The 27,181-nt window shown below is 53.9% G+C and overlaps 11 protein-coding genes across 11 annotated transcripts; 5 read left to right on the forward strand and 6 right to left on the reverse strand.

Moving 5' to 3' along the window:
• Nucleotides 1-702: 702 nt before the first annotated feature.
• Nucleotides 703-1,695, reverse strand: PG994_013535 (heterokaryon incompatibility protein; the record flags this gene model as incomplete). The annotated part of the gene is made up of 2 exons (XM_066864944.1): nt 703-1,218; nt 1,360-1,695. 2 exons carry the CDS (start codon nt 1,693-1,695, stop codon nt 703-705), a joined length of 852 nt encoding a protein of 283 aa, XP_066709905.1.
• A 71-nt stretch (nt 1,696-1,766) lies between these two features.
• Nucleotides 1,767-2,288, reverse strand: PG994_013536 (uncharacterized protein; the record flags this gene model as incomplete). Its single annotated transcript, XM_066864945.1, has 2 exons — nt 1,767-2,045; nt 2,121-2,288. 2 exons carry the CDS (start codon nt 2,286-2,288, stop codon nt 1,767-1,769), a joined length of 447 nt encoding a protein of 148 aa, XP_066709906.1.
• Nucleotides 2,289-3,143: 855 nt separating this feature from the next.
• PG994_013537 (uncharacterized protein) lies at nt 3,144-3,350 on the reverse strand (the record flags this gene model as incomplete). Its single annotated transcript, XM_066864946.1, has 1 exon — nt 3,144-3,350. One exon carries the CDS (start codon nt 3,348-3,350, stop codon nt 3,144-3,146), a length of 207 nt encoding a protein of 68 aa, XP_066709907.1.
• Nucleotides 3,351-3,414: 64 nt separating this feature from the next.
• On the reverse strand, nt 3,415-6,275 carry PG994_013538 (uncharacterized protein; the record flags this gene model as incomplete). The annotated part of the gene is made up of 4 exons (XM_066864947.1): nt 3,415-3,922; nt 4,053-5,481; nt 5,550-5,731; nt 5,905-6,275. Coding segments are annotated over 4 exons (2,490 nt in total), but the record flags the coding sequence as incomplete, so codon positions are not given.
• Nucleotides 6,276-10,615: 4,340 nt separating this feature from the next.
• Nucleotides 10,616-12,101, forward strand: PG994_013539 (uncharacterized protein; the record flags this gene model as incomplete). The annotated part of the gene is made up of 3 exons (XM_066864948.1): nt 10,616-10,842; nt 10,896-11,130; nt 11,190-12,101. 3 exons carry the CDS (start codon nt 10,616-10,618, stop codon nt 12,099-12,101), a joined length of 1,374 nt encoding a protein of 457 aa, XP_066709909.1.
• A 454-nt stretch (nt 12,102-12,555) lies between these two features.
• On the reverse strand, nt 12,556-13,612 carry PG994_013540 (uncharacterized protein; the record flags this gene model as incomplete). The annotated part of the gene is given in 3 exon segments (XM_066864949.1): nt 12,556-13,044; nt 13,061-13,502; nt 13,596-13,612. The coding sequence occupies 3 exon segments, from the start codon at nt 13,610-13,612 to the stop codon at nt 12,556-12,558; spliced, it is 948 nt and encodes a 315-aa protein (XP_066709910.1).
• Nucleotides 13,613-14,035: 423 nt separating this feature from the next.
• Nucleotides 14,036-15,049, forward strand: PG994_013541 (uncharacterized protein; the record flags this gene model as incomplete). The annotated part of the gene is made up of 3 exons (XM_066864950.1): nt 14,036-14,171; nt 14,292-14,878; nt 14,945-15,049. 3 exons carry the CDS (start codon nt 14,036-14,038, stop codon nt 15,047-15,049), a joined length of 828 nt encoding a protein of 275 aa, XP_066709911.1.
• Nucleotides 15,050-15,949: 900 nt separating this feature from the next.
• Nucleotides 15,950-16,129, reverse strand: PG994_013542 (uncharacterized protein; the record flags this gene model as incomplete). Its single annotated transcript, XM_066864951.1, has 1 exon — nt 15,950-16,129. One exon carries the CDS (start codon nt 16,127-16,129, stop codon nt 15,950-15,952), a length of 180 nt encoding a protein of 59 aa, XP_066709912.1.
• A 494-nt stretch (nt 16,130-16,623) lies between these two features.
• On the forward strand, nt 16,624-17,655 carry PG994_013543 (uncharacterized protein; the record flags this gene model as incomplete). The annotated part of the gene is made up of 1 exon (XM_066864952.1): nt 16,624-17,655. The coding sequence occupies one exon, from the start codon at nt 16,624-16,626 to the stop codon at nt 17,653-17,655; it is 1,032 nt and encodes a 343-aa protein (XP_066709913.1).
• A 1,549-nt stretch (nt 17,656-19,204) lies between these two features.
• On the forward strand, nt 19,205-21,039 carry PG994_013544 (uncharacterized protein; the record flags this gene model as incomplete). Its single annotated transcript, XM_066864953.1, has 4 exons — nt 19,205-19,746; nt 19,827-20,352; nt 20,412-20,887; nt 20,949-21,039. The coding sequence occupies 4 exons, from the start codon at nt 19,205-19,207 to the stop codon at nt 21,037-21,039; spliced, it is 1,635 nt and encodes a 544-aa protein (XP_066709914.1).
• Nucleotides 21,040-22,592: 1,553 nt separating this feature from the next.
• On the forward strand, nt 22,593-25,580 carry PG994_013545 (phospholipase; the record flags this gene model as incomplete). The annotated part of the gene is made up of 8 exons (XM_066864954.1): nt 22,593-22,714; nt 22,774-22,801; nt 22,867-23,019; nt 23,080-23,526; nt 23,586-23,734; nt 23,793-24,050; nt 24,144-25,066; nt 25,126-25,580. 8 exons carry the CDS (start codon nt 22,593-22,595, stop codon nt 25,578-25,580), a joined length of 2,535 nt encoding a protein of 844 aa, XP_066709915.1.
• Nucleotides 25,581-27,181: the final 1,601 nt, after the last annotated feature.

Here is a 27,181-nt window from a genome sequence, read left to right on the forward strand (position 1 = left end):
CCCTTGTATTAAGTATGCGGTGTGCTATCCACAAATGAAGCTATGAAACAACCTGGGAATTGATGTTTGGTAATGGTGAAAACTATCAGATAATACGGCGTGGCTTTTGATAACCATTATATCGAAAATGCAAAGCATCAGATAAGAACAATTTCACCTTCTTTTAGCTCCGAATTTGCAAGATGTGATAACCGTTCGATAACCTCACCAAACATGGCGCCGTGGAAATAGCAAGGCCCCACGAGCTGGAAATGCTCACCCGAAGGACGCAAAACCATTGGGATACGGCAGCCGTAGATGACGGACACGCAGTCGCCGGAATGCAAGTCATGAGTGCCCTTGCCAATCCGATTGTTCTTAGTGACAAAGAAAGTGGATGACGCCTGGTCGCTGGTTTCCTTGCTCCGGATCAGAAACTCCTTGTAACGCCACTCCAGTTCCCCGGGGTCGGTTTCCAACAAGTGCTCATAGTGCTCGCGGAGCGTCCTATTATCAATTTCCCGTCCTATTATCAATTTCCCGTCCTATTATCAATTTCCCGTCCTATGAACGAATCCAGGAAGCTTGTTTCAAACTTTTCCGGAGAGCCATCCAGCCTTAGGCAGTGCGCAAAGCCCAGGGCCAGTCGAATGTAACGCTCACTGCCGGAGCTATACCCCGACATGACCAACCCGGGCGTATGCAATGTGTCATCGTCAAATATCATGGTGCGGAATAGGATTTGAGCATGGTCTTCTTCGCCGGAAGGGCGAGGCCGAATTCTTTAGGCTCAGTCAATCTCAAGAGGCTCTGTGGGCTGTCTTGGACTTTCTTCGGCGTTGTTATTGTGCTGACTGTGTCAGTTAAAAGTCCACGAGTCGCCAGCATGTATTGCTGTCCCATTATTTCTTCTGGCTGCTCGTTGGGGCTGTCCAACTCGGACTCTGATGGAAAAGCAATGCTAGGTCTCGTGTTTAACGAAGCATTGAAGTCTCGGATGTGGCTGGCAGCCATGTATCGTATGTCCACGCCGTGGGTTCCACGATAGTCAGAAACCCGGGAAGGCAGATTCAGCTGAGGTCCATTCTCTAGATTCCACCGACCAGCAGTGAGCAAGGGAGATATATCATCCTTAATCTCGAGAAGTCGGCGTGGGAAATCGGTGTAGATGTCTCGAATAGGTCGTGAGTAGTCCGCATGAGTAGGGATACCTTTGCAAACTCCAATCAGTGCAAATAGCTTGTCTCGTGGATCTATTCATTGCAGGCGTTGGGGTAGGTTCCAGGATGTTTCTGAAATCCTGAGCCTCTGCTTTGCTGATAAAGAAGTGGGCAATATCGAAGAGACCCTCCGAAGTTCCAAATTCCAGTCACAACTGACCTGGGCTTCGAACCATATTGTGGGATCCCCCGAAATCTTGTCCAATTCCTTCAAGTTCTCCCATGAGATCTTATATGGACCGCAATGCACAACAGCGCTTCTCGATAGCACAATCTCCTGGAACATCCACATTCGCTGCCAGTAAGGTCGCCGAAGCAGGTTGATCAGTCCGTGGCTGCCGTCTTGATCTAATTTGGCTCTCTCAACAAAGCATGAGCGACTGTTCCCCGTATCAAGGCTTGACAAGAGATCCATTGCGCAAGCCATGTTATCGCCGTCTTCTGCCTCGCCAATAAAGATGCGAACAGTTTGAGCTCCCGAATAAATGGATCTCATTTTGAGAACCTTGTTGACCTCTCTCGGCAGTATTGTATTGATTTATGCACAATCCGTCAATCCAAAGAATCCTAGTCAAGGATCCATCTCATATATGTGAGAGCAGTATGCAGGCTGCAAGTGACCGAAATTCGTCGGCCATTAGCCGTCAAGGACCGCCGGTCATTGGGATCATCCCATCGATACGAAATAGCATCATACCTAGGCACTTCCGGAGAACCGTACTCGCTCTTGAACAAGTCGATGAGAATGGGCGCTTGTCGGGTAGAGGCGGGGTACAGCTTGAGCAGGCGGAACTCGTCCTGCGTTAGCGGTAGAGAGTCGTAGACCTGCCAACTGTGTTCATCCAACTGTTCCATTCCTAAGCAGCAATACGATCAGTGTAAAGGAGTAGCTCTCCCTAGCCAAGATGAAAGGAAGCCCACAGTCAGGTCTGCTGTTGGGCTATGATTAGCACAGAAGTAGCCAACTATAATGGTTTCTATCGTTATAGGAGGGTGGCTAGGTCTGCCGTATCCGGCGCAACGAGCTACCGGATTTTGGTAATAGAGGCACCGGCATGCGTCGTACAGTGCAGCCACCCCATAGCACATAACGACTTATAGGATTAGCTAGCGACGAAAGAGAAAGATGTGGAAACGAAACATTCTCCAAGCTGGTAGGGATGGCGAATGGCACCTGGTATTTAATCGATCAGTTTCACACAACAACGTCGAGAATTTTCATGAAATTCTATGAACTCATCAGGCTGTAAAGTGGCCGTGCCATGCACGCCATGGGCAGCGGCAGATGAAGCGGTGTGCTAAGCCTACAAAGGTCCTGATCGGCTCAACAATAAGAAACGTGTCAATGGATGTTTCGTAAAAGGATTCGTGACCTTTTCAACGCTGTTCCTAGATGTACCAAATACTGCAATGGACTTGAACCTGGAAGGCGACTGGGTCGTATAATGTGCGTGGTTCAACTGAAAAGATTTGATTATTTATGCTTAATATATATGCTCTAATGAATATGCCGCCATTGCGCTACCATACACCTGATAGGAGCACGCTGAATATTCGCCCACCAGTAATAGTGTAACTGGAATGCAACCAACCCATGGTATCTAGACACCTTCCCAATGCCTGGTAGCTTTCCGTGCCCCTTTAACATAATACACATAAAATCATGAAGCAACATACTCGAGAGAGTTGATCCCCATCTTCAAAGCAGTCACATATATACGCCCACACACCCACACCATCCCCCTCACACATACACACTAGATAAAATACATAATAATCCCCAAGCCTAATCAATCAAACCGCCCAGGATAAGAGAGATAGAGGAATTGGCCACCAAAAGATCAACCCTCAAGTAGGTGAGGGTCTTTACATTGAAAAGGAAAAAGAGGGAGGGGTGTGGGGGTGAGTGGGGGTGAGTGGACGCTGATCAAAACCCCGAGAAGCTCACAATAGCCCCTGAGACGACTTATACGAACTCGACCGGCTGGGCGGCTCGTACCAGTTCTGGTACGGATGGTTCGGCAGGCTGAAGTCGGCAAAGCTGAGCGGGTTGACGCTCAACCGGACGGGGCGCGGCGCCGCGACCGGCGGCGGTTGGCCCTGGGCGTGCGCGGGGCCGTGGGCCTGTGCCTGGGCGAGACCGGGCATCATCTGGCCCGCGTTCGTGGATGCTCCCGAGATCGAGTTAGCGCGGTCCGCCTGTGTTGAGCTGTTGTTATTTGCTGCCGCCGCCGCCGCAGCAGCGAGTAGAACGGTCCGAAGGCGACGGCGCCGCGCTCATGGTATGACTACTCGGCGCCGTAGTAGTAGAAGTAGACGGTGTATTGTTGTTATTACTAGGATTCGGCGCCGGCAGGAACTGCGCCGCAAGCCCCGAGATGCTATTCTGCTTCTCCCAGCCCCAAACGCGCTTGAGGTTCTTGACGACGGCGGCCAGCTTCCAGCCCGTGGCCTTGTCGATGTTCTCGAGGATGTCGACGCACTCGCGCTGCTCGGCGCGGTCCGTCAGGACCTCGGCCACGATCGCCAGGGACCGGATCGACACCGAGGCCACGCCCCGGTCCCGCGTGTGCGCCACGATGCCGCACACCTGGTGTGCGTGGTGCTGCTGCACCGCGCGCGCCTCGTCGCTGTCCTTGGGAAGGATCGGGTTGATCTGCGCCAGCAGGCACTGGGCCGTGTGGTAGAAGAGGCGGCCGACGATGGCGGCGCGCTTGATGAGCCTAGAGTGAGTGAGTGTGTTAGCCTTTTTATGTCTAGACATACATGGATTCCGTACCCCTTTTCGCGAAAAGGGGGTGGGGTGGCAGTCAGGAGAAATATTGAAGGAAGAAGTGATGACCAGTTACATACCAGACATTGGGAAACAACGACGTAGGTCTCCCGCCGCTGCCTCCCCGCGACTGTGAAGGGTACAAGTACCCAAAGGGGTGCATGGGCCGCGGGCAGGCGTCGTTCCAGGTGTCGCACATGCCCTTGAGGCGCTGCCACTCGGCGTAGCGCTCCTGGAGGCGCATCTGCTCGTCGTGGGGGCTGGCCTTCTCGAACTTGGGGATGTTGGCGCGGAAGTTGCAGATCTTGGCCACGATGAAAAACATGCGGTGGACCCACGTCTCCTCGGTGCCGTGCCCGATGCCCTCGTCCTTGCTGATGCTGTTGTTCCTCTTGTTGCTGTTGGGGTTGGTCGATTCGAAGAAGTCCATGTCGACGCCCCACTGGTCCGGCTCCCAGGCCGTCTGCCAGTTGAAGGCGAGGCAGCTCAGCAGCTCCATGCCGACGTTGAGCCAGAAGCACGCCGCCCCCAGGCCCGTGCTCTTGGCGTTCCACCCGCACTCACGGATGAGCGCGCGCGCGCCAGCGATGTGGCTCATGCGTTGTGTCGGCTTCTCGCTCATGATCTCGTAGACGTTGAGGACGACGGCCGTGGTGGCGCACTCGGCTGTGTTGCGCTCAGGGTTCTGCAGGCTGCGGAGCAGCTGCGTCGTCGCCGTGTCGTAGTAGAACAGCGCCTTGTCGTCGTTGAACTGCTGCGTTACCGTCAGCTGCTTGACGCCACAGGCGAGCAGGGCGTTGAGCAGCATCGGGCACTTGAGGGCGTGGTACGGCACCAGCCGCGAGAAGTGCTTCTTCTCGTCCAGGCTGTCCATCCAGACGCCCACCTCCTCGACGAAGACCTGCATGAAGTGCAGCTCCTCGGGCGAGTTAAGGTACTCGCGCTCCCCGGCCTTGTCGCTTGTCGGCGTCATCATACCCGTGTCAGGGGGGCCGATGGGATCTTGTCCCGGCCCGTGACCGCGGAAAGATTGGGGAGGGTTGCCAACGGTCATGCCGGGTATTGATGCAGCGGTCGACGCATCGCTGCCTCTGAACGTGTGCCGGGATTGGCTGCGATGAATTTCCTCTTTGCCAGCAGCAAATGGGTCTGACAGCAACAGACTTTCATAACCCCTATTGGTAGAAGGATTGGGAAAAGCTAGGAAAGAGGCGTCGCTATTTCTTCTCGATTGGTATCCATCCGACCACGCATCGGATTGCGAGTGCGCCTTCTCTCTATAATGTGTTGACTGCTGTAATGAAGCCAGATTAGTAGTGGAGTATCTCCGGTCTATAGAGGGCCCTTGATGTTGCTCCAAGCGGGCAATATTGAATGACTGCCGCCTGAGGTCTGGAACCCGATCAGGTTCATGCGGTGGCGTAATCACTTGCTGTTCCAATTTGGCATACCTGCCCAGCCCGCCTCGGTACTCCGAGGCGATTTGTCGCGACTCATCCTGGAATTGTACTGTAGAGAGCAAGTATAAGACGAGGTTCGAAACCAAGAGACAAAAGGGATTTGGCTAGGCAACATACCTGACCACTCGTCTGTGGGCGGAAGAAGGATGGGCGGCTCCTTGCAGGTGAGATCGATAAAGTTTAGTCGTACACCACGCTTGCATTCCCGGTTGCTCTTCCTACAGTTCAAGCAATCAGGCGTTGCTTCATCGCACTTCAAATGACGTTCTCTACAAGTGAGACATCTGTTTGTGGTAAACCTGCCGAACGAGGCATGTGGGGCTCAAGGGGTGCGTGAGCCTACCCCGTTGCCTCGTTCTCAACAGGTTGCAGCTGTCAGCATATGGTCGTCGTCTCCAAGTGATAGGTGATTGGAAGCGGGATACAGTGATTCAGGGGGGAAATGTAATGAAAACAGAAAATTGTTTCTTACCCTGTCCTTACTCGCCTGCTCTTGGCCGGCACTGCCTCCGAAACCGTCATGCCACTTCCCGGCGGTGCTACCTTCGCCGTCTTCCCAGGGCTGGTGTTGAGGTTGTTTCTGGGCGGGCCTAGTTTGCTTGGGCCCGACACGGACAGCCGTTGCCGCTTAGGGGGCGGTATCTCGAATTGGCCGTCGTTTGCTGCAGCATAGCCGTTCCGAACGGTATAAGGCGGAGAGGGATGCTCAGCATAATGCGCACCATGTGGTGCAGGGGCGCCGAGTCCGAAGCCCGGGTGGACAACGTTCGGCGCGGTGTTGTAGGTAGCCAGGGCCGCGAGCGGTGCCTCCGAAGAGACAGGCTGGTTGGTCCCGAAGAAAGGACTGGACTGGGATGAGCAGCTTTCGGTCCCAGCTAACAAGCAGAACAGGATTATTGCTTGTTAGTCCAGTCAATACTTCGGTTACTGTTGCTGCTGGTGTGGCGGTAGACCGTTTGTCGTTCCCGAAACTAGGTCGAGGCTGCAGACGGTAACGGGTATCCTGATTGCTGGGACCGTTGGGATAAAGATGAGCCACAACTCGGTTGATTCGATTAAAAGTGAAGATCGTAGAATAGTTTGCTAGAAGCGGAAAGTGATGAGATAAAAAAAAGGGCAAGAATTGTCGAAGAAACCCAAGAAGGCGTGGAGTCGAGTACAAGTGAGTAGTAGTAGTAGTAGTAGATCGAGTGTGGGGGGCCTAGTAGGATGTACTATGTCTCTGTTGGCGGACCGCTTCACACGTTTTCCACTGTTCCTTCTTTTCTTCTCTCGCTTTTGCTTTTCCTTTGAGCTGCTGCTGCTGCTGCTGGTTCTTTGAACAGGCCAGAACTTGGGGATACACTCCAATGTCTTGGACTTCGTACAGGTGAACCGTCGGTTGATTGGCACAAGCGTGTCAAACAAGGGCTGTAGTGCGCCGTCCGTCCTCCCCGACGGAAACTGGCAGCAGAAGGAGATGGGTAGGCGCAAGGCCAAGTGGACTGACTTCGGTGCTTAGTTCTTTCTGCTGTATGTAGTAATGTATGTCGTTATTAATTCCGATGGATGCTCTCTCATTCGTCTTCCCGATCGATCAAGCAGGTGAGCGCCCGCATAAGTACTTGTCGTACTAGGTGTGGTACCACAGGCTGGCCCCAGTGTGCCGGAAGACGGGAGGAGCTAGCTGACCAGCTACCAATGGCCGGTCTTGGTCTGGCGTGGGAAGCAGAAGGAGGGAATTGCAAACCGAATGTACCTGTATGATCGGTTGGTATGGTCGGGTTCGTCCAAGTATAGATAGGTGCAGCTGAAAGAAATTTGCTAGTTCTGGGCCCAAGAAATGAAATCTTTGCTTTTCCTCCTGCGATGACGATAGACTCTGCATGTGATGAGAGCGGTAGTGAGAAAGAAAAGGGATAGCTTCGTGCCTAGCGCCGGCTACAATGGCGAATCGTCGAGTATTAGCTCCGATACAAGAAGATGGACAAGCCTCGAGAGCTTCTTGGTCAAACGAGTGATGTAGTCAGTCGTCTGACGCCCATGCAGCAAGGGACACCTGCAAGTGGCCAATCAAACTGTCGTCACTTGTGGTATATCAGTCCGACATATGCGTGTTAGGTAAGGTATGGAGAGAGACAGAGTACGGGGGAGTCGTGTGCCGTGCCGTGTATGTTTTGGTTAGTATGGTATTTTGGGGATGGATGAGACGGCAGCCGAAGAAGAAGCTTCGAAGCCTAGACCGGGAGGGCCTGGATCTGATCTGTCAACGTTCAAGATATATGGTATGCAGTATGGCCCCATGAGCTTGTCTAGCCTGTAGCGAGAAAACCGTCAACTGCATTCAATAGCGGCATGCGCTTCCCGTCAAGACTTTGTGTGTAAATTGTCCCCCTCCTTCGCTGCGTCCCCGGGGCCCATGACGGGCGACCCCCAAGTTAATGCAGATCAATTGAATGATTGTCGGCCAACCAGCGGCCTCCAAAGGCTGTTTTTTTTGACTCTTGACCCTCGAAACGACAGGAAGACCCCGGCCCTGGTTATGCTTGAATGGATTTAAATAATGGGGCGCTCCCGGTCCGTGTCGAATAGCTCTTGTCAGAGAAGTGCATCGGCTTGACTTGCTCCTGGCGATGCCGAGAGTCGCAAACACCCATCTGCCCATCGCCGGTTTCAACGGTACCTGCCAAGACTGCCCTACTGTGCCTTTCACCCCAACTGATATGCGAAGCCGTCTCAACTATGAGATAAATAAGATATATTTGTCAGTTGGCAGGTGCATCTGCGTCTATTTGCCTTTGGGCATAGTGTGTCTTTGGTCAAAGACACTGCGCATACCAGACTATACCGGTTCGGTCCCCAGTGTCATCATCTGTAACTGTTCGTGGTCTGAACTGCGTATCTTGACTCTCGGTTCCGTGCGATAGTGTGGTTTTGTCCACACCAGAGCCGGTATCCGGAGGCAGTTCATTCTTGCTTGGCAATCCGTACGTTGCATGCCACTATTTCTGGGCCTCGGGGGCTGTGTTTGTAGCTATGTAAATTGCAAGGTAGCGATGCGCCTGTTTGATCATCTTGCGCTTACGCGTGCAGTATCCGCCGAGAGTGTTGCTGTGTCCACTGTCCGCTGTCCGCTATTCACTGCCGAATGCCACGCTGCCATGGATGTGCAGGTAGTTCTTAGTCCTTAAATACAACTGTCGTCCATTAGCAACTCGAATTTGTTCAGCTGCTGTGTTACCTTCGAAACCTCAGTAGCTGAGCAGTCTCTCTTTGTGATTGTGATTGATCATCGCAACCTATTCCCTAGCCTAGAATGGAAGCAGAAAAAATCCCCGTCTTCGGACGCATTGGCGCCCGGGGATATGCAGCAAACAACATGGGTGCAGTAGCGTTGTTCTCATAAGCGTAAACGAACGGAGAGTCGTGGGTGGTATCCTATTAGACTGCATCGGATATGACGAAATTGCAGCTAAAAGCCAACACGACAAGTTTCGTTTCGAGAGAGAAGGATGCTAATCCTTAGGGAATGAGAGCCTCACTACCCCAGAAGCCATACAAACTGGCCCGCCAAGGTCAAGTCAACCCCAGAACCCCCCTTGCTGTGAGAGAAGTACATGGGTGGATCAAGCGAATCCCCTACCGGCACCTCTGTGAGCCGATGCCTTGACCCAAATTTAGCGGACCCTGTGAGTGTACGGGTAGACAGACCAATTTGTCATGCGGACAACAGAGCCACCTACTGCATCTGAAGTCATCTCACAGATCCTATGTAAGACATGGGAGATCGTTGCATCGATTGGAAGCTTTGCACGTTGTCACTGTCATCAGGTCTGGTCCCTGGTGCGATGGAAGAATAGAAGAAGGGTTGCCCTTCTCGGATGAAGAATCCGACCTCGCTTAGGCTCACCCTCCAAACACAGAAACAGGGGTCTTAAATGCTAAAATCTCAGGCCCTGTAGATCGATTAACGGGAATGCAAGGGGTTACTTTTTTCTCCAGGTCGGGTAGTGGGGAACCTCCTGATTATGTATTCGAATCGTGGACGAGAAAGAACAAACATGCTGTGGTGAGACAAGTAGTATGCAGCAGCAGTACAGATATCTACTCTCCAGTCGTGAAATCACCAGGGGATGTTCTTCTAATAGCTGTTCCAAAGATGGCCTCTCTCAATATAGCGGCGATCTACAGACTTCGGCAGGCTGCTGGTGCATCTTTCAGTGGTAGCATCGGGTCTTTCTGTCTGATTTGATTGTCATGGGAGTTGACGTAGCCGCACCCGCACGCAGATACAAGAGATGGCGGCGGGAGATGACAATTTTCAGCTGAGATGGGATGAGCCCAAGAGCCAATATTGGTTGCGTGGGCAGCTATTGATGAACATCCGAAGTCTGCATGTAGCCACTGAGACACTATTCTCGCAGGCCGCATGGCCAATATGTAGTCTGATGCATCACAGCAGCCGTGCGGATCTAGTCTGGCACGGCAGTAGACTTCGGGCATCTTTGTATGACACGTCTCAGATCTTTTGCTGACTCTCTGTTGCCGTCGCATATGTAAAGAATCCTGTGGCGTCCAATGGGAAGGTCATTGATGGTCGCAGTGTGCTCTGTAGAGTTCGGTCGCAGGTAAGTTCAAAAGCTGACAATGTGCATGGGGATTTGAGTAACAGCGCACCACGATGGAGAGAAAACCGTGGTGGTGTGCCGATCTTGCAGTCGATAGGGCATGGCGCTCAGCTTCCGTGATATTGGCTTTCTGCGGGGATATATCGATTGACACGTGGAAAGCAAATTGGCAAAACGGGATGTTCACTCATATGAGATCATCCATAGAAAACAATATTATTGAAGACATCAGAATGCTATGAAAATGGCGAGAGTAAGGAAGGAGAAGAATAAGCCTGGATCTCTACAGAAAGTAGGTTATTTAGTGGGCTGCTCCTGCCAAAATCTCATCTGGCAACTTTTGACGGCGCCTGCCAATGTTTAAATCGACTTCGATTGGCAAGCAACGCATACAACAAACCAGAACCACCGAAAATTTGGAGTTCGCGACTTATCGTCGGTCCGACCAGTATAGATTTCCAATCGTGTGAAACGCGCCTAGCAATGTATCCCAGGTGAAAGCCACGATACTTGTTGCCTTGCTTGCTTGCCAGCGGCCGTTCGTTTCCGAAAGCATCATTCAGTAGTAGCCATCCCATGGCTTCACAGCTCCCGCTGCCGCAGCCCAAGTCGGTTCTGCGAGGTCACCAGGCCCAAGTCCATGCTGCCACCTTCGTGAGGGACAACCAGCGCCTGGCGTCCGGCGATGCGGAGGGCTATGTCGTGCTGTGGGATTTGACCATTGTGCGCCCGCGAGCCGTGTGGCGAGCTCACACCAATGCCATCCTCGGCATCGCCTCATGGGGTGCCGACAAGATCATCACGTGAGTCTTGGTCCATGTAAATGTCAATATGTAGGCACTTACTCTATCACCAGGCACGGTAGAGATAACCAGTTGATCATCTGGAAAGTCACTGAGGAAGACGAGGCCTCGTTGAGCACCACGCTCCCGCTGGATCCCTCGCCCTCGCCTAGACCCCAGCCATGGATTCTATACATACTTCCGGTCAACACCATGAACTTCTGCTCGTTTGGTTTCTGTCCCGCCAGTGCGGATGGTACGACTGACGAGCTTTTGATCGCCGTACCCAATACGTTAGCGTCCGAATCTGTAAGTGAAGATCATGTTCCTTTGATACCAAACACCCACCCGTACTAACGCCTCGGCAGGTCGACATCTACCACTTCCCCAGCCAGAAGAGACTGCATACGGTGGTCTCGAGCCCGAAAGGCGAGAAAACAGGCATGGTCATGTCCTTGGTGCTATGCCGGTCGAAGGGTGGCTCTCTCACCCTGGTCACCGGGTACGAGAACGGCCTGGCCATGGTCACCCAGCAGAGCGCAGAGTACGGCTCCTCCTGGGACGTGTCATACCGGTCGCAAGCCCACGGGCAGCCGGTTCTGTCACTCGACGTGGCGCCCAGCCAAGAATTCTTCTACACCTCAGGCGCCGATGCCAACGTGGTGAAACACCTGATCCCTCAGCAGGCATTGTCGACTTACTCGGTACCACCCCAAACGCCAACACCAGCGCCACCTCCACGTCCGGAGTCGCACGTGCCGAAGCGGGATCCTGACAAACCGGCCAAGCCACCAACGTCGCTTCTATCCGCGGCGCTGGCCTCGGCACCCAAACAAGCGCCGATACCCCAGAAGCAGCCCGTTGAAATCAGGACGCAGCCCACCAAGGTCGTCAACACCAAACACTCGGGCCAGCAGAGCCTCAAGGTGCGCTCGGACGGCAAGATCTTCGCGACGGCGGGCTGGGACTCCAAGATCCGCGTCTACTCGACCAAGACGATGCAAGAGCTGGCGGTGCTGAAGTGGCACCAGGTCGGGTGTTACGCCATCGCCTTTGCGAGCCTTGACCACAGTCTGCTGCCGTCGACTGACGATGAGAAGAAAAGTAAGGGCGATGCTAGTGAGCTTGACAGTGATAATCCTACTACTACCACCAAGGCGATCGTTCCCAAACTCGTCGATGTGACGGTCAAGGATCGACGAATCAAGCAAGCCAAAGAAACTCACTGGCTCGCCGCTGGAAGCAAGGATGGCAAGATCAGTCTATGGGATATTTACTGAGATAGCCATTAATGTCAATCTATAATGGACATCTTAAATGCTGCTATACCAACCCCTATATGGTCGTGATATGCATGTCCTTCGGCTGCTAATGCACTAGCCAGCCGACCAAGGTGATCAACTTTTTTAAATCATTGGAGTCTTGCAATAAAGAGTATTCAATATCACTCGTTACGAGTTGTAATCCATGAAGGCATTTACTATATAGCATGGCCTGGTATGATTCCATATAGACACACCCCATTGCCATATTACATGGTGGTCTAATTAAGTTATTTCCCTTTTTGAATGAATGAATAATCTATGGAACTGTCAATTAACTCGGTATTGATCAAATTCTTCTCTAATATCTATATTGACTTCTATCGCAGTGCTCTCTCTATGTGTCTCTTGTTGTTAAGTTTAAATACACGCTCTATCGTTTGTTCTTGACTGCTAGTGGGTGGCTAGCTGGCTAGCTCTTGGCACTCTCCTCAGCAGCAATTGGTTCTTTCGCAGCCTGCTGCATCTCGGGCTCCGACTCGACCTCGGGCGGCGGGATCGCCATGCCATACTTCTCGTAGGGGAAGTCGACCAAGGACTCGAGGTACTCAGCCCAGCCGTCATTGAGCTCACCCACTTCCGCATCAGCGTTGCCCCCGTCCCCGTGCCGGTTCCCCTCGTCGGCGGCCTCGTTCATGCGACCCGCGAGCACCTCGGCCTCGCGCCCCGCGTACTCCTGCTTCAGCATCGGGTGCGGCACCCACACGACGCGCATGCCCGCGCGCCGCCCGGACTCGACCCCGGGCACGCTGTCCTCGAACACTAGGCACTCCTCGGGCTTGATGGGCGGCTCCCCGGGCGCCAGGCCCGCGTTGATCGTCGACAGCGCGAGGTGGTAAATGTCGGGCAGGGGCTTGCCGCGGCCGGGCCCCACGCGCTTGTCGTCGCCCAGGACGCGGCGCTCCGTGGGGGAAGACGGAGAAGAGGTCGGTGAGGTGCGTTGTCTTGATTCGGAAGTTGTTGGCGTGGCTGCTGGTCGCGAGCGCGATGTGTACCCGTTTCTTGTCTTTGCTATCGTCCTTGGATGCAGCCGCAGACGTTTCCCAGTACCGCGTGCGCCCGAGGTCGGCGAGCAGCTTCACCACACCGGGGAGCGGCTGCGTGGTCGGGAAGTGCTTCTGCTGCAGGGCGGAGACCTCGGCCTGGTACTCGACGTCCGAGACGGGCAGCTGCGCCCACTGGCTGAAGATGGCGCTGGACTGCGGGAAGGGGCGGCCCTGGAGCTTCGCCTTGATGCTCCAGGGCAGGCTCGGGCGGCCGTATTTCTCGAGCACGATGTTGATGCACAGCGTGTAGAGGTCTTCGGTGTCGAGCAGCAGGCCGTCCATGTCGAAGAGACAGGCTCGCACCGGCGGGAAGCTAGACACAGAGAGGGAGGCGCTTGTTAGTCATTCTCTTGATGCGGTACTTGCAGGATAAGGGGAACGGTGCATGTGCAGCAGTGCAACTTACTCTGTACGTGGCGCCATTGTTAGATTGTTTACGGAAGCCCGAGGATTATACTGTGTCCTCTTTCGTCCGACAAGTGAATGTGAGTTCCGAATGGGTTCAGGGAGACAGATGCTGCTTATGTCGGCCTGTAGAAAGGCACACTATGTTTCGCGGTGGGCTGTCTGTAGAAAGTCAATTGGCGGGGCATTAAAAGTCGATGCCCCTCCTTCGTCCCGGTACCTCGTCCGATGGAGGGGTAGCTCCAAAAACCCCTGTCGATTGGCTGTTGCAGGGCGCTGGGCTGGACGCCTAGACGCCTATATAGGTACGGAATTAACCTAAGGTCAACCAAAATGTTGGGATTCGTCAGCGGTGCCAACGCTCGATAGCTTGTCGCTCTTCAAGCTTCTTCTGTCCAAAGCCTTCCACTCCCCGTTATTTCTGGTTCAAACCCACACAACATGTCTTCCGAAGCCCAAGCATCGGCTCAAAGCAGTGACACCGTGAATAATGCTGCGACCGGCACTGCTGCTCCCTCCACTGAGGATGAAGTAGCAGCAGCCCCTGAGAGATTTGCGCCAGAGGAAGAAGCGGCATGTAAACAACTACCCTACCCGGAAGCTCCTATACTAGAAGGGATCGGGCTCTATATATACTAACATGCCACTTCTTGTGCCTAGGAGTTACTGAGCGAATCGAACGAGAAGAAAACCCAAGCAAACGCCCTCTTTTCCTCGGCCAAATACGAGAACGCCATCAACAAGTACGAAGAAGCCGCCTCCGTTTGCCCCCACTATCTCGACTACGAACTCGCCGTGCTCCAGTCCAACATCGCCGCCTGTCACCTCAAGTTAGAACAATGGAAAGACGCCATCTCCAGCGCGACCAAAGCCCTAGATGGCCTCGGCCGTCTGGACAAAGCAGCAACTGAGGAACTAGCTGAGGCCGAGAAGAAGAAAGCCGAGGATGACGACATAGAGGATGAGATCGTTAGCTCCGGTGCACAGAACAGCGCGCCTGCCGAGAAGGAAGAAACCGAGACCGAGCTGGCGCAACGGAAACGGAAAGACGACATCGCCCGGATCCGCGCCAAGGCCCTGATGCGCCGGGCGCGCGCGCGCAGCGAGCAAGGGGGCTGGGCGAACCTGTCGGGCGCCGAGGAGGACTACAAGGTCTTGTCCGCGATGGAGAACCTGAGTCCCGCCGATCGCAAGATCGTCATGACGCAGCTGCGAGTCCTACCACCGAAATCCAAGGCTGCGCAGGAGAAGGAAATGGCCGAGATGTGGGGGAAGCTCAAAGATGTAGGTGTTCTTCACAGTGCTTTCATGACATGGGGTTGATCGCTAACATGGTGTGATATGATGTAGCTTGGAAATGGTATCCTGAAGCCTTTCGGATTGAGTACCGACAACTTCAAAATGGATAAAGATGAGAAGTCTGGGGGTTATAGTATGAACTTCAAGCAGAGCTAGAAATAATACCAGAACGTATCCCGTCCCGAATCCTTCCAGAGTTTGCCATGTCTCAACCGAAACGCCAGGGCTCGTTGATTTTGATTAACTAGTAGGCGCATTTGGTTAGTAGATGCGCACCCACTAATATGCTCTTGTGAATTCGACATGTAAGTTCACATGGTCATCAGATACATATGACTGTATTGACCTGAAGATCTGCTTGTTATACTTGGTCCAGTTGTATATGCCAAGAGGATGGTCGGCTATGTATTGCTAAGAAAGATGCTGTCCCGGAACATCACCCAAAACTCCATATGCAAAGTGCCTATAGTATTGTATAACCCAGGGGCCCCTCATCCATTTTAACGACCGATGATGATCCCCCCTTTCGCTCGGCTGACGCAACTCAGCAAGAAATTTTCCTTCTGCTCATCGCTCAGCGTGAACCCCCGGTGCACCAATTCTCCTCCTTCGCTTCCTTTGCAATAGTCGACCATGCAGGTCCTACAATTGCCCACGAGGCAGGACGACTCGATCTCAAACCCTACCTCGTTCAGGATGTCTAGCAGGGACTTCTTGCCGGGGACCTACAGCACCTATTGGGCACTCTTGATCTCCACCTCGAACGGTTCGCCCCGCCCCGGCCGTCAAACTAGCGACACAGAGCACCTCGAGGTAGGTCCGGGAGTAAGGGTGGCCGAGGTGGAGACCATCGTGCGAGAAAACTGATCCGCCCCTGGAGTTGTCATCTCGTGTTACTCCCAGCTCGAACCATTTTAGGGTGCCCGTCACTTACGGGATAGGTTCGCGAGAATCGCTGCTCAGGCCCGAACCGCAGGCGAAAATGGGGTGCGAAGCCCCGTGCAAACTCTTATCCGTTCCCGATGGCGGAAACGGTTGCCGATGCAGGCGTTTTTCTCATGCAGGCCGCGGCTGCTTCTTGATGGCGGAGCGGATTTTGCCGCCCGAGTTGCTCAGGGGTCGGGTTCTGTCCGTCCGTACGCGGAGTAGGACGTTCTTGGGCGGCAGCGGGCCATCGGGGAAGTCACATTCTCCGCCGCAGCAGCTTTCGTTCCCAAATGAAACAGATATATCCATCTTTCACTATAAGTACTTGAATACTGTATGTACTTGGAAGAATCAGAGTGCAAGGCGGGGATTTAGGGGCTATATTAGGTCTGAGTAACTAAAATTTCAATAACAAGGTCGCATCCCTTGAGGTATAGATAGTGAGTCTACCGGAGCATTTTGTTAGATCTGTCGTTGCCATTTGGGTTGCAGGAATGCCGATGCCTGGAGAGAACGGGCAGTCAACTAAATATATACTTGATAAACATACATACAAAAAGCCAGAATAGGCAGATACCCATTTTAAAGTATACGTAACATCTCACGAAGATCTGTAGGCAGGCGCGAATAGACAAACTGGGGCCTAGGCATAATTGGATTCTTCTATGGCACAGCCTCTGTCAATTGCCCACATGCTTACTGTGGATGTTCATATATGAGTCCGGCAACACCCTTATGTCTTATATCCAACAACTTCTTCCCTTCTCTTACCCATCCCAGCATACGAGGTTGCAAGGGGGAAAATGTTGTATCTGCCGGCCGAGTTGCTGCTCGAAATCGGAACAAACATTAATAATGTCAGCGATCTGCTCCATTTCGGCCTGGCTTGCCGAGGACTTTCCTCCTTCCTAGACGAGCTGTACAGACGCGATGTGCAAGAAGGCAACTGCTGGGCCCTGCTGTTGGCCTGCCGGAACGGCAACCTGGCCCTAGCCAAGCGGAGCCTAGAGGCGGGCGCCTCGGTCGACCACCTGTTCTTTGATCAAACGATGGCGACCCGGGCGCCGTGGTCCTTCTCGAATGAGAGGGCGCGCGTCTCGTGCCTCGCCGGGAGCCCGCTGGCCATCGCCGTCCAGTTCCGGCACGTCGCCATGGTCCGGTTCCTGCTGGAGGACAAGGGGGCTAACCCGAACCAGTGGGACGGCTGGGCCGCGTCGTACCACGACCAGGTCTGGTACCCGATCCATTGGGCCGTGGCGTGCCAGGCGGCGACGCGAGACCACGAAGACGGCTGCCAGACGGACCCGAAACGGTGCTGCGGCTTCGCGAGCCCGCCGAGCCCGGCCATCGTTGCCCTCCTGCTCCGCCACGGCGCCGACCCCGACCAGCGCACCTTCCCGGGCCCGCGCCGCTGCCCCGGCGACGAGGCCAGCATCGTGCACTGGGAGACGCTGCAGCCCCTCCACCTGACCGGCTGCGACCACGTCGCGCCCGCGGTCCTGCGGCGCCTGCTGGACGCGGGCGCCGACCCCCGGGCCCCAGGCGTCTACTGGGGCTGCAGCCAGCGCTGCGCGGACGCGAAGCCGTGGCTATTCGAGCGCCTCGGCCCGCTCCGGCCCTTCGCCAACGAGGTGCGCGAGGCCAAGCTGCTGCTGCTGGCGGCCCGGCACGGCCGCGAGGACCGCCACCCGTGGCGGTTCGGGGGCGCGGCCCCGGCGTCGACCTTGCACGTCCTGACGCCGTCCCGGCTGCGCACGCTGCTCTTCCTCACGGGGAGCGCGGAGAGCGAGCCCGTCGTCCTCGCGTCGGGCGTCTTCGCCATGCTAGAAGCCTAGTCGCGGCAGAAGGCGGCCGCGTTGGCGGCCGCGGAGCAGGATGCGCTCTCGGGCGACGCGGCGCGCCAGGCCGAGACGTTGGAGCTCCTCGAGACCCTCATTGCGCGGCTCGTCGGAGTGAGCCGGATAGTGTATGCGGACGAAGCGATCCTGATCGATCGCGAGCGTGAGCGGCAGTCCGCCAAGTCTCGATCCGGGCCTCCTTTGGCTGTGGCTGCTGCTGCTGCTTCCGCTGCTTCTGCGCCACACAACCCAGCAAAGACCTGGCGGAGGCGTTCCGCTCTTTCTGCAAGAACGCGAATGACAGCAGCGACACTTCACCGTTCGTCGCCGTTCTAGACGATCATGGCATCCTTCGTGAGCACGAGCGCAGACAGCTGACACTGTCGGAAACAATCGAGCGGCGGATGGTGCCCAAGTCCCGCTCGTTGCAGCGTAAGTGGCCCACGGATTTGGTGTTGAGATATTATGCGGATTACGGATTGCACAGGCAAGACGTCGATAGCCGTAGTGTTGTGCATTTCCACCGGACTGGAATAGGTGACGAGACGAGGCAAGAGGCTGAGCGGCGAGGGTGTAAGTTGTCATTGAGATTGGGCTAGCAGCGTTACACATATATGGTTATTCTTATATGATACGAGATCAGGCTATGATGTGCTCAGAGACCACCTAACGGTGAGATTCTTGCTGTCCAATACCGGGCCTCTTGATAATGGAATGTTGTCACAGATCCCACTCATGAAAATAAAGCGACGGATCCTACTTGTTCTGGCTGTTCGATTTGGATGAGGAGCTTACAGTGCCTACTGGTAGTTAGTGGTACCGAGAGTCTTCTTTATTCAAGTTTGCAGAAATTGAAGTTCCTGGCATACAGTTGAATAGATACCCATATATTAGCATGGTTTTGCATTGAATGCCGGTGGCTATTCGCATGTGCGATCTGTTTACGAAGCTTGGGTTATGGCTACGAAGGCATAGGGAGGGACATATCCACACACCAGCTCCGAATTAGCATTGTTGGGGCGCCGTCCCGGTGGGTGCAACAACACGGAGCCAAGCGTGCAGATGCCGGTGGACAGGTCCACTATATCTGCACATGCATACGTAAAGTACGGGAGGTAAGTAGAAGGACATCGTGGATCTATGCAGCCACTCCCTGTTTCGACGACAAACATATAAGCAGCTCGGCAAGATAGGGAAGGAAGCAGTGACGTTCCGAAGCATATCATTGGATATTGGAAGGGAAGTAAGGGGAGACGGGTGCAACGCACCCCCGCTCGTCTTCTACTGAGTAAGTATGTTGATGTGATGTGTTGGTCCAAGGAAAGAGCGATGATAAGAAATGTGTTTGCGTGATGCATGATTGCAACTGAGGGGTAAGACGGTTGGTTGCGTGCCTCTAGATAGCTATACTCTTCATTTCGGTTTAAATCAGAGTCCATCTTCGCCCGGCCGGTTTCTGCTTTTGTACGTTTTCATTTTTCATTTTGACTCTTAGTCGTGTTGATTTACTGTCACTGAGTTCGGCCTTACAATACCCTCACTCATCATGTCGGACGTCCGAAAGACCATCGCTGGCGGGGCCACTTGGCAGGTGGTCGCCGAGGATCGCCGTCGGCACCGGGATGCCACCATTGCCGAGGCCAAGCCCGAAGCCTTCTCTCGCGAGGACCTCGCCATCACCAACAGCAACGTCAAAGATCTGGCGGCGCGCCTCGCATCCGGGGAATGGAGTGCCACCACCGTCATCAAGGTGTTCCTACGCCGCGCCGGAGCGGCACAAGGGCTGGCCAACTGCGTCGTCGAGTTACTGCCCGAGCGAGCGATGCGTCGGGCCGAAGAGCTGGATCGCTACCTGGCCGAGAACAAGAAGCCGGTGGGACCCTTGCATGGCGTCCCCATCAGTGTGAAAGAGCACATCGCCATGATGGGGTTGGATCTGAATGCTGGCTTCGTGGCATGGGTTGGTCGCGTCGCCGAGGAAGACGCGTTGCTGTTGCAAATACTCTGGGACGCTGGGGCTGTATTCTATGTGCGGAGCACGCAGCCGCAGACTCTGATGCACTTGGAGACCAGCAGTAACCTATACGGGTCAGTTCAGTCATCTAGGCACTTTGCTTTACGGTTATCATGTATCATCTCACGAGGTCTTCAACTGACCGGGTTTGCAGGGTTACCACCAATCCCTTCAACTCCACCCTCACGGCTGGAGGCTCTTCGGGCGGAGAAGGGGCTCTTGTTGGCTTAAGAGGATCCGTCCTCGGAATCGGCACCGACATTGGCGGTTCCATACGTTCCCCCGCAGCCAATAACGGCGTCTTCGGCTTCAAGCCGACCTCGGAACGCTTACCTATCCTGGGCTGGTCGGCGCCGATGGCAGGATGCGAGGCGATCTTGGGGACGATCGGGCCGCTTTCAACGAGTCTGGAAGGGGTCAAGCTGTTCATGAAAACGGTCGTGGGCGGAAAGCCTTGGTTGAAATCGCCAAACCTAGTGGCCATGGACTGGAGAGACACGACTGGCTTGTTCAGCGAAAGAAGGCTGAAGGTCGCGGTCATGTGGGACGACGAGGTTGTCAAGCCTCATCCGCCTATCAGCAGGGCTCTGGAAGAGGTTGTTGGGGAATTGGAGAAGAGCCAGAACGTCGAAATCGTTGATTGGGCCCCCCAAGGCCACGATCGAGCCTGGTCTATCATTGTAAAACTCCTCCGTGGTTCGATGCTTTCAGCACTCGAAGCAAGCTGACAATTCTGCAGGCAGGCCTTTATTTCGCGGATGGAGGAGCCCAGACGTCCGAGGCGATTAACGCATCCGGTGAGCCCTGGCAGCCGTTGTCCAAGTGGATAGTCCAAGAGAACCCCCATCTCAAAAAGCACGATGTCACATCCCTATGGTCTGCTTGCGCCGAGAGGGACGAGTACCGACAGGAATACGCCGAGCTGTGGAACAAGAAGGCGGATGTCGACGTTATCCTCTGTCCTGTTGGGCCCGGCGTTGCTCCGAAGCTGAACGCGGCAAGATACTGGGGCTACACCTCTCAATGGAACCTGCTCGACTATCCGGCAGTGGTGTTCCCCGTCAACGACCATGTAAGCCCTGAGAAGGACGGGGCACCCATAGCGGATTACGGTCCTCGAAACGATGCGGATGAATACAACTGGTCTCAATGGACTCAACACGGAGCCGAAGGCTATGAGGGCGCTCCCATCTCCCTCCAGCTCGTTGGCCGCAGGTGAGTCCCCAAAAGGCACAATCGGGTGAGCAGCGTGACTGTCCCAGCTAACACACCGTAGGTACGACGAGGAGAAGCTGCTGGCTGCGTTAGAAGTTGTCCTGAAAGAGGCAGGCTTACCAACCGCCGTTCCTCCAACAAAGGCTACATAATTGACATCGCATAAATGGAGTAGTAGGTTAAGCAGTCTTAATAGAATAAGGACAAGTGAAAGCTTGCAGTATCGGCAATGTTCAACCAATACTGCCGACGGTTGATTTCCCAGTTCTTTATTCAGTCGCTTTGGCGAGGAAGCGAAAGAGTCATGTATCGTATTGATTATCCCAGACGGCGCCATCCAATGCTGTTATACCCCCGTTGCATTTTATGACTTGGCTGTATGTATGTGCCAAGGTTACGTTCTTCCCTGCTGAAGGCGAAGAAGCGAACCTATGGTGGAGAATAACATTGATGTACGAGATCAACTCGATGGCACCCGACATGGCATTTCACAAAACATGGGCTTTCGGTGCGAGCCTCATTTGCGGGGGCGTGAAGGTGATTATCATTGAGGAAATATAACCTGTCACTTGTTTGAAACGCCTAAAGCGACGGACGGCGCCGATGCTTGTCAAGCTTGTCTGTGATAGCAACGACCAGGGCGCGTTTCTCAACAACCTAGATTCGGCCTGGTGACGTCAGCCAGTCTCAGCCCACTTTCACCAGCCTGCATGTTGCCAGACTACAATCCCCCTGGCGCTGGCGCAAGCTCTCTTCCAAGGTCCAATTCCAGCCACGGCCTTACGTAGCATTGCCCTGAAATTTGTGCACATTATATCTCAATTCCAGCTTCTTTACTTGATGCCAGATGCCTGGAGCTAAGTATCGATATACTACATAGGTAGGCGGACTTGACTGCACGTTGGAAACGAGAACTAGGTTAGAGGACCCAATCGGTGCATGTGTAAATAAGGCGTGATAACCCCGCGATGCACGAACCCAGATAAAGGAGGACAGTTCAGCGCCGATAATTGCTGCGTAGCGGGGTTGGCTTAGTGTTCAGCCCCCCTGAAAGAGACTGCAGACCAACGGAAAACTACCCCTCTCAAGTCAAAGTGGAAGTCAGTTACGCTACACATCTCGTGCTGCCTTGCATATCGTGAAGTAATATCAGTTGCCGATCGAATCTTTGACTTGCATTGGCGGGCTGCGAATAATTGGTTACAGCGGGATGAACTGCGACCAATCCTGGCTTCATTTATATAACACCGAGAGCGTGGTCTGACAATCCTCCTGTTCTCCAGGCTTACCCACCGGATCCCGGCACTGGCTTGGCATTCTCCTCTGCGAGAACTTCGGCCGTCGCAAACCTGCTGAGCGAACACCTATGACGACGCCCATCTGAATGGGTGGTACATGCATGCAAGCAAGCAAGTAAGCAAGCTTTGCTGGGATGTCCTACCTATCACCAACGCCCTTATTTTCCCTGCCCTGAAATCGTATTTTGTACATAAGATTGCATTCACACCTCGGTGGACTGTATTTACTTATTCCCCCTATGATACCCGTACTTCAATACACAAGCTTCCTCCTACAACCACTTGCCTGCCTTTGTCTTGACTGTAACGGAAGCCGGTCCGCGGCCAATCCTCCTCTTCCACTTCTTGAGCCGTATACCCTATTGCATTCATAATCCTACCTGGTGGGCTCGTCTTCATACGGCGCCATGTCCAAACCTCAGGACGCCAATGGCGAGAAACAGAGCTTCGGCGACAAGCTGAAGGGATTGAAGGACAAACTCAAAGATACCAAGCTGCACGATGCCAAGATCGCGCTCATTCACAAGAAGTTCGAACCCAGCCATCCACTCTGCAAATAAAACGCCTGAGCTAACAGTGGGTTCCTAGACACCAAATTGGTAAATTCGGAAACCTTGTAAGTTGAAAATGTGCTGTTGAGCGCGTGTAATCCGTCCTTATACTCATGATTCTCTTGCGCAGTTCAACCCTGAACATCGCCACGATGAGGAGCATGAGAAGGCTACCGACGCCAAGAGGGACAGCATTCGCGACCAGCACCGCTTCAAGTCCTATTTCCCCGAGCACGATGGGAATATGATCAAGTGGTATGTCGACGGACTAAATTACTTCTGGGTAAGTTGAGCTCCCAATCACGTTCCTGCGAATGTTCCCCTTACTGACAAAACATTACAGGCAGTGTCAGAGGCCCTGGAGAACGCCAAGGAGACCATCTACATTGCCGACTGGTGGTTATCACCTGAGCTTTTTCTTCGTCGCCCGCCCTACGTCAACCAAGAATGGCGTCTGGACCAGGTCTTGAAGCGGCGTGCTGAAGCCGGTGTCCAGATCTTCGTGATAGTGTACCGCGAGGTCGAGGCAGCCATTACCTGCAACTCTGAGCACACCAAGCATGCTCTGCAGGCGCTGTGCCCGGAGGGCAGCCCCGGCTATGGCAACATCAAAGTGATGCGCCACCCCGACCACAATGTGCTCGAGAATGCAGCCGACATGACCTTCTACTGGGCCCACCACGAAAAGTTCATCGTGATTGACTACGAGATGGCTTTCATTGGTGGTCTGGATCTGTGTTTTGGTCGATGGGACGCCCACCAACACGTTCTCGCCGATGCTCACCCCGAGGTACGTTTTCCCACACTCTAGAGCTTTTATGGGCATGTACTGATCTCATTGCGTTTCAGGGCGTGTCGAATGAGGTATGGCCCGGTCAGGACTTCAACAATAACCGTATCATGGACTTTCAGAAGGTCGAAGATTGGAAGGCCAACGAACTAAGCAAAGCGGACTACGGCCGCATGCCATGGCACGATGTAGCCATGGGTGTAATCGGGTTGGTTTCCCTACCTACGGATGCCACTGCCAACTTGTGGACTAACTGGCCTGAACAGACCTTGTGTATATGATATCGCCGAGCACTTTGTACTGCGTTGGAATTTCGTCAAGAGAGACAAGTACAAGCGCGACGACAGATTCGACTGGATGCAACTCCGCGGTAGGACAGGAGATGACGAGGATCTGGTTGGTGTACAGCGACCCAAACACCCCGTTGGAGAGTACATCCTTCATCCTTTATCGCCTCTCGAGACGAAGAACCTCAACAACCGAGGATCCGTCCATGCGCAGATCATCAGGTCGAGTGCTGATTGGTAAGAATACCCGTAACTGATTGCATCTTGCCCCAGATCAATGTGGTCAAACTTGTGTCACGTGAAACAACATACTGACGTAATTCTACTTAGGTCGAGCGGTATCCTGAGGGATCACAGCATCCAGAATGCCTACTCCGAGATCATTCGGAACGCAGAACACTTTGTGTACATTGAGAATCAGTTCTTCATTACTGCTACTGGCGATCAACAGTCGCCTATTCATAACACAATAGGTCGCTCCATCGTCGAGGCTTGCGTGAGGGCTGGTAAGGCCGGCCGGAAATTCAGAGTCATCATCATCATCCCGGCCATCCCAGGATTCGCAGGAGATCTCCGAGATGATGCCGCCATTGGAACAAGAGCCATTATGGACTACCAGTTCAAGTCGATATGTCGTGGCGAACACTCTATCTTCGAACAGATCAGGAAGGAGGGCGTGGACCCGACGCAGCACATTTTCGTCTTCAACCTGCGCTCATACGACCGCCTTAACAAGACGCCCGCTATGAAGAAGAAAGAAGAAGAATCTGGCGTGAGCTACCAGGACGTGCAGCGCGCCGAGGCCGAGGAGATCATGGGCTCCGGCATCCACGGCTCTAAGGACGTCGAGGGCGGCATGGACGAGCACATGGGCAAGACCAAAGACGACAACAGCACCACCTCCGAGGAGCAGCAGCACATGACGGACGCGAAGCGCAAGTTCGAGGAGGCCGGCAACGCCGCCGACTCGCAGCACGCCAACACGGCGTACAGCGTGGCGCACCACGCCATGGCGGGCCAGGGGCCCGTCAGCGAGGAGCGGTGGGAGGGCAAGCCCGAGGAGGAGGTCGAGAACTGGATCCAGGAGGAGCTCTACATCCACGCGAAGCTGCTGATTGTAGACGACCGCATCGTGGTGTGCGGTTCCAGTAACTTAAACGATCGTTCCCAAGAGGGACATCACGACAGCGAGTTGAGTATCGTCATGGAGGACACGGACCTTATTCCCAGTGTCATGGATGGGCAGCAGATACGTATGATTTACCCAAAGCCTCCGAGAAACTAAGTATACGTGCTAACACCAAAACAACAGAGGTCGGCCGACATGCCGCGACGCTGAGACGGTATCTATGGCGCGAGCACCTAGGCCTGCTGCCGCCGCAAGACCTGGACGCCAGCAACGACGTCAACGCGCAGCCGCCCGGGGACAACTCGCCGAACAACTACTACGACCAGGACGAGACGTTCAAGTTCGTCGAGGACCCGCTCAGCGACGAGCTGTGGGACATGTGGACGGGCAGCGCGAGCAAGAACACGGAGATCTTCCGGCACCTGTTCCACGCGGACCCGGACGACCACGTCAAGACGTTCAAGGACTACGACACGTTCCTGCCGCCCAAGGGCGTCAAGGCGGGGCACATTTTTGATCGGTTCCTGCCGCCCGAGGACGTCCGCGCCAAGCTCGACCAGATCAAGGGGGCACCTCGTCTGGATGCCGCTCGATTTCCTCAAGGACGACAATATGGCCGAGGTGGGGTTGCAGGTTAACTCTGTCACTGAAAGTGTGTACACTTGAGGGGGGGGGGGGGACTAATGAAAAGGAGGTTGTTTATGAGTCATGTGGTTGGTTGGTGGTGCTTTTTTTCTAGGTATTGGGGTAATTAATCTCATGAGGCATCGGATAGTAATGAACGTTGATTTTTCGTCCTCTTCAAAATCTGACATCTATCTTATATGACGAATTGCGATACTGCGATCCTGTTTCCCCTGAAAGCAACTCTCCTCTTGCGAGAGATGGAGATCTACAATATACAAAATGGGATCAATGTGATTGGTGGTTCAACGTCCCTCCTGGGCTTGTTCTGCTCCGACTCTTGTACCACTCACCTGCTGTAACCTGATCGAGCTCGAGTTCTTGCAAGCCTCATGTCTCGGTTCCGGGATACTAAGAGTCGCAGCATTCAGGATAGATGTTTAGGCCGCTCATGCGATTATTAATACGTTCTTACTAGACTGCTTGCTTGCTTATCTATATCCCGGTCCGGACAAAAGCGGCGTCATCTACACAAGACATAGCTAACGTGTGAGTGCTTGCGTGAGAGTGTGCCATATAAGTCATCATCAATGGTACAGGGACAACGAGTCTTCTGCGGGCGCATGCTTTGAAGAAGTACGGGAAAGGAAAGGACATTGCCATGGAGCCTGACAAACATCGTCATCCCTTGTTGTCTCGATCTCCCACTCATGACCCTCATAGAGTAAGTTGGCCCAAGGATTAATTATATGCAGGCATCAAGGCCGTGGTCTATGAGATGGATACACTGGGAGCCTACATCAGCTAGCTCAGGATAATGGGAATTCCACTGTAAGTAAGGCCAAATCAAAGGTGTCTACCTGAATAGGTTGATCCATGCCGTTCTATCCGGGGTGCAAGAGCCGCCAGCGATGCTTCCACCAGGTCGTAATAGGCAAGCTCTTGGGCTGGACGCCCGCTGAAGTCGATGCGTATTAGCCCAAGATACAGCTTTCTCTTCAGCGAGGGTCTAGACATACAAGCACGTTACTCATCTTGTTGTGTCCTCCTACTCCGCCTACATGTTCATGTTTTTGGGGCTTCTATGTGGGTTTGACCTCCTCTATCACATATCACGGGGTCGTCGAACTTTGAGTGCATGGTCGTGACGACGAGGCTGACCAGTGAGCTTTCCTCAGCGATTGCATTCACCGGCCCGGGATTATGGCGAGAGAGGATCTCGGTCAATATGTGTGGCGGTAAGAGAGAGCACATGGTGGCACGCGTCGGTTGAGAGGTGCCCTACATGAAGCTTTCGATCCCGAACAAAGATGTCAGGAAGGCCTTGGGTGAACACTGAGGGAGCAGTACTGGCGAGGTCTGATGAAGGCAGAAAGTAGTGTGAAGCTCTCTCTCTCCCATGCAAGCATTGACCTGGGGTCTCGCATTTGTTATTTGTTTCAACGCTTTAGCTTCACGGACGGGCTGGTCTTTGGTTGACCTAGTCCATCTGGGCAAACAGCCTCGATTAACAAAGACTCTTGCATTGTTCTTTCTGGCGGTATGAAACTAGTAACTCAAAGACCGTGTAATATTTGGGAAGCTGAACTTCAGTCATTTTCATTCATATTGCCCA

Source organism: Apiospora phragmitis (genome assembly GCF_038363925.1).
Source record: "Apiospora phragmitis strain CBS 135458 chromosome Unknown utg000011l:1.0-3236445.0:1.0-3240683.0, whole genome shotgun sequence".
Taxonomy (NCBI): Eukaryota; Fungi; Ascomycota; class Sordariomycetes; order Amphisphaeriales; family Apiosporaceae; genus Apiospora; species Apiospora phragmitis.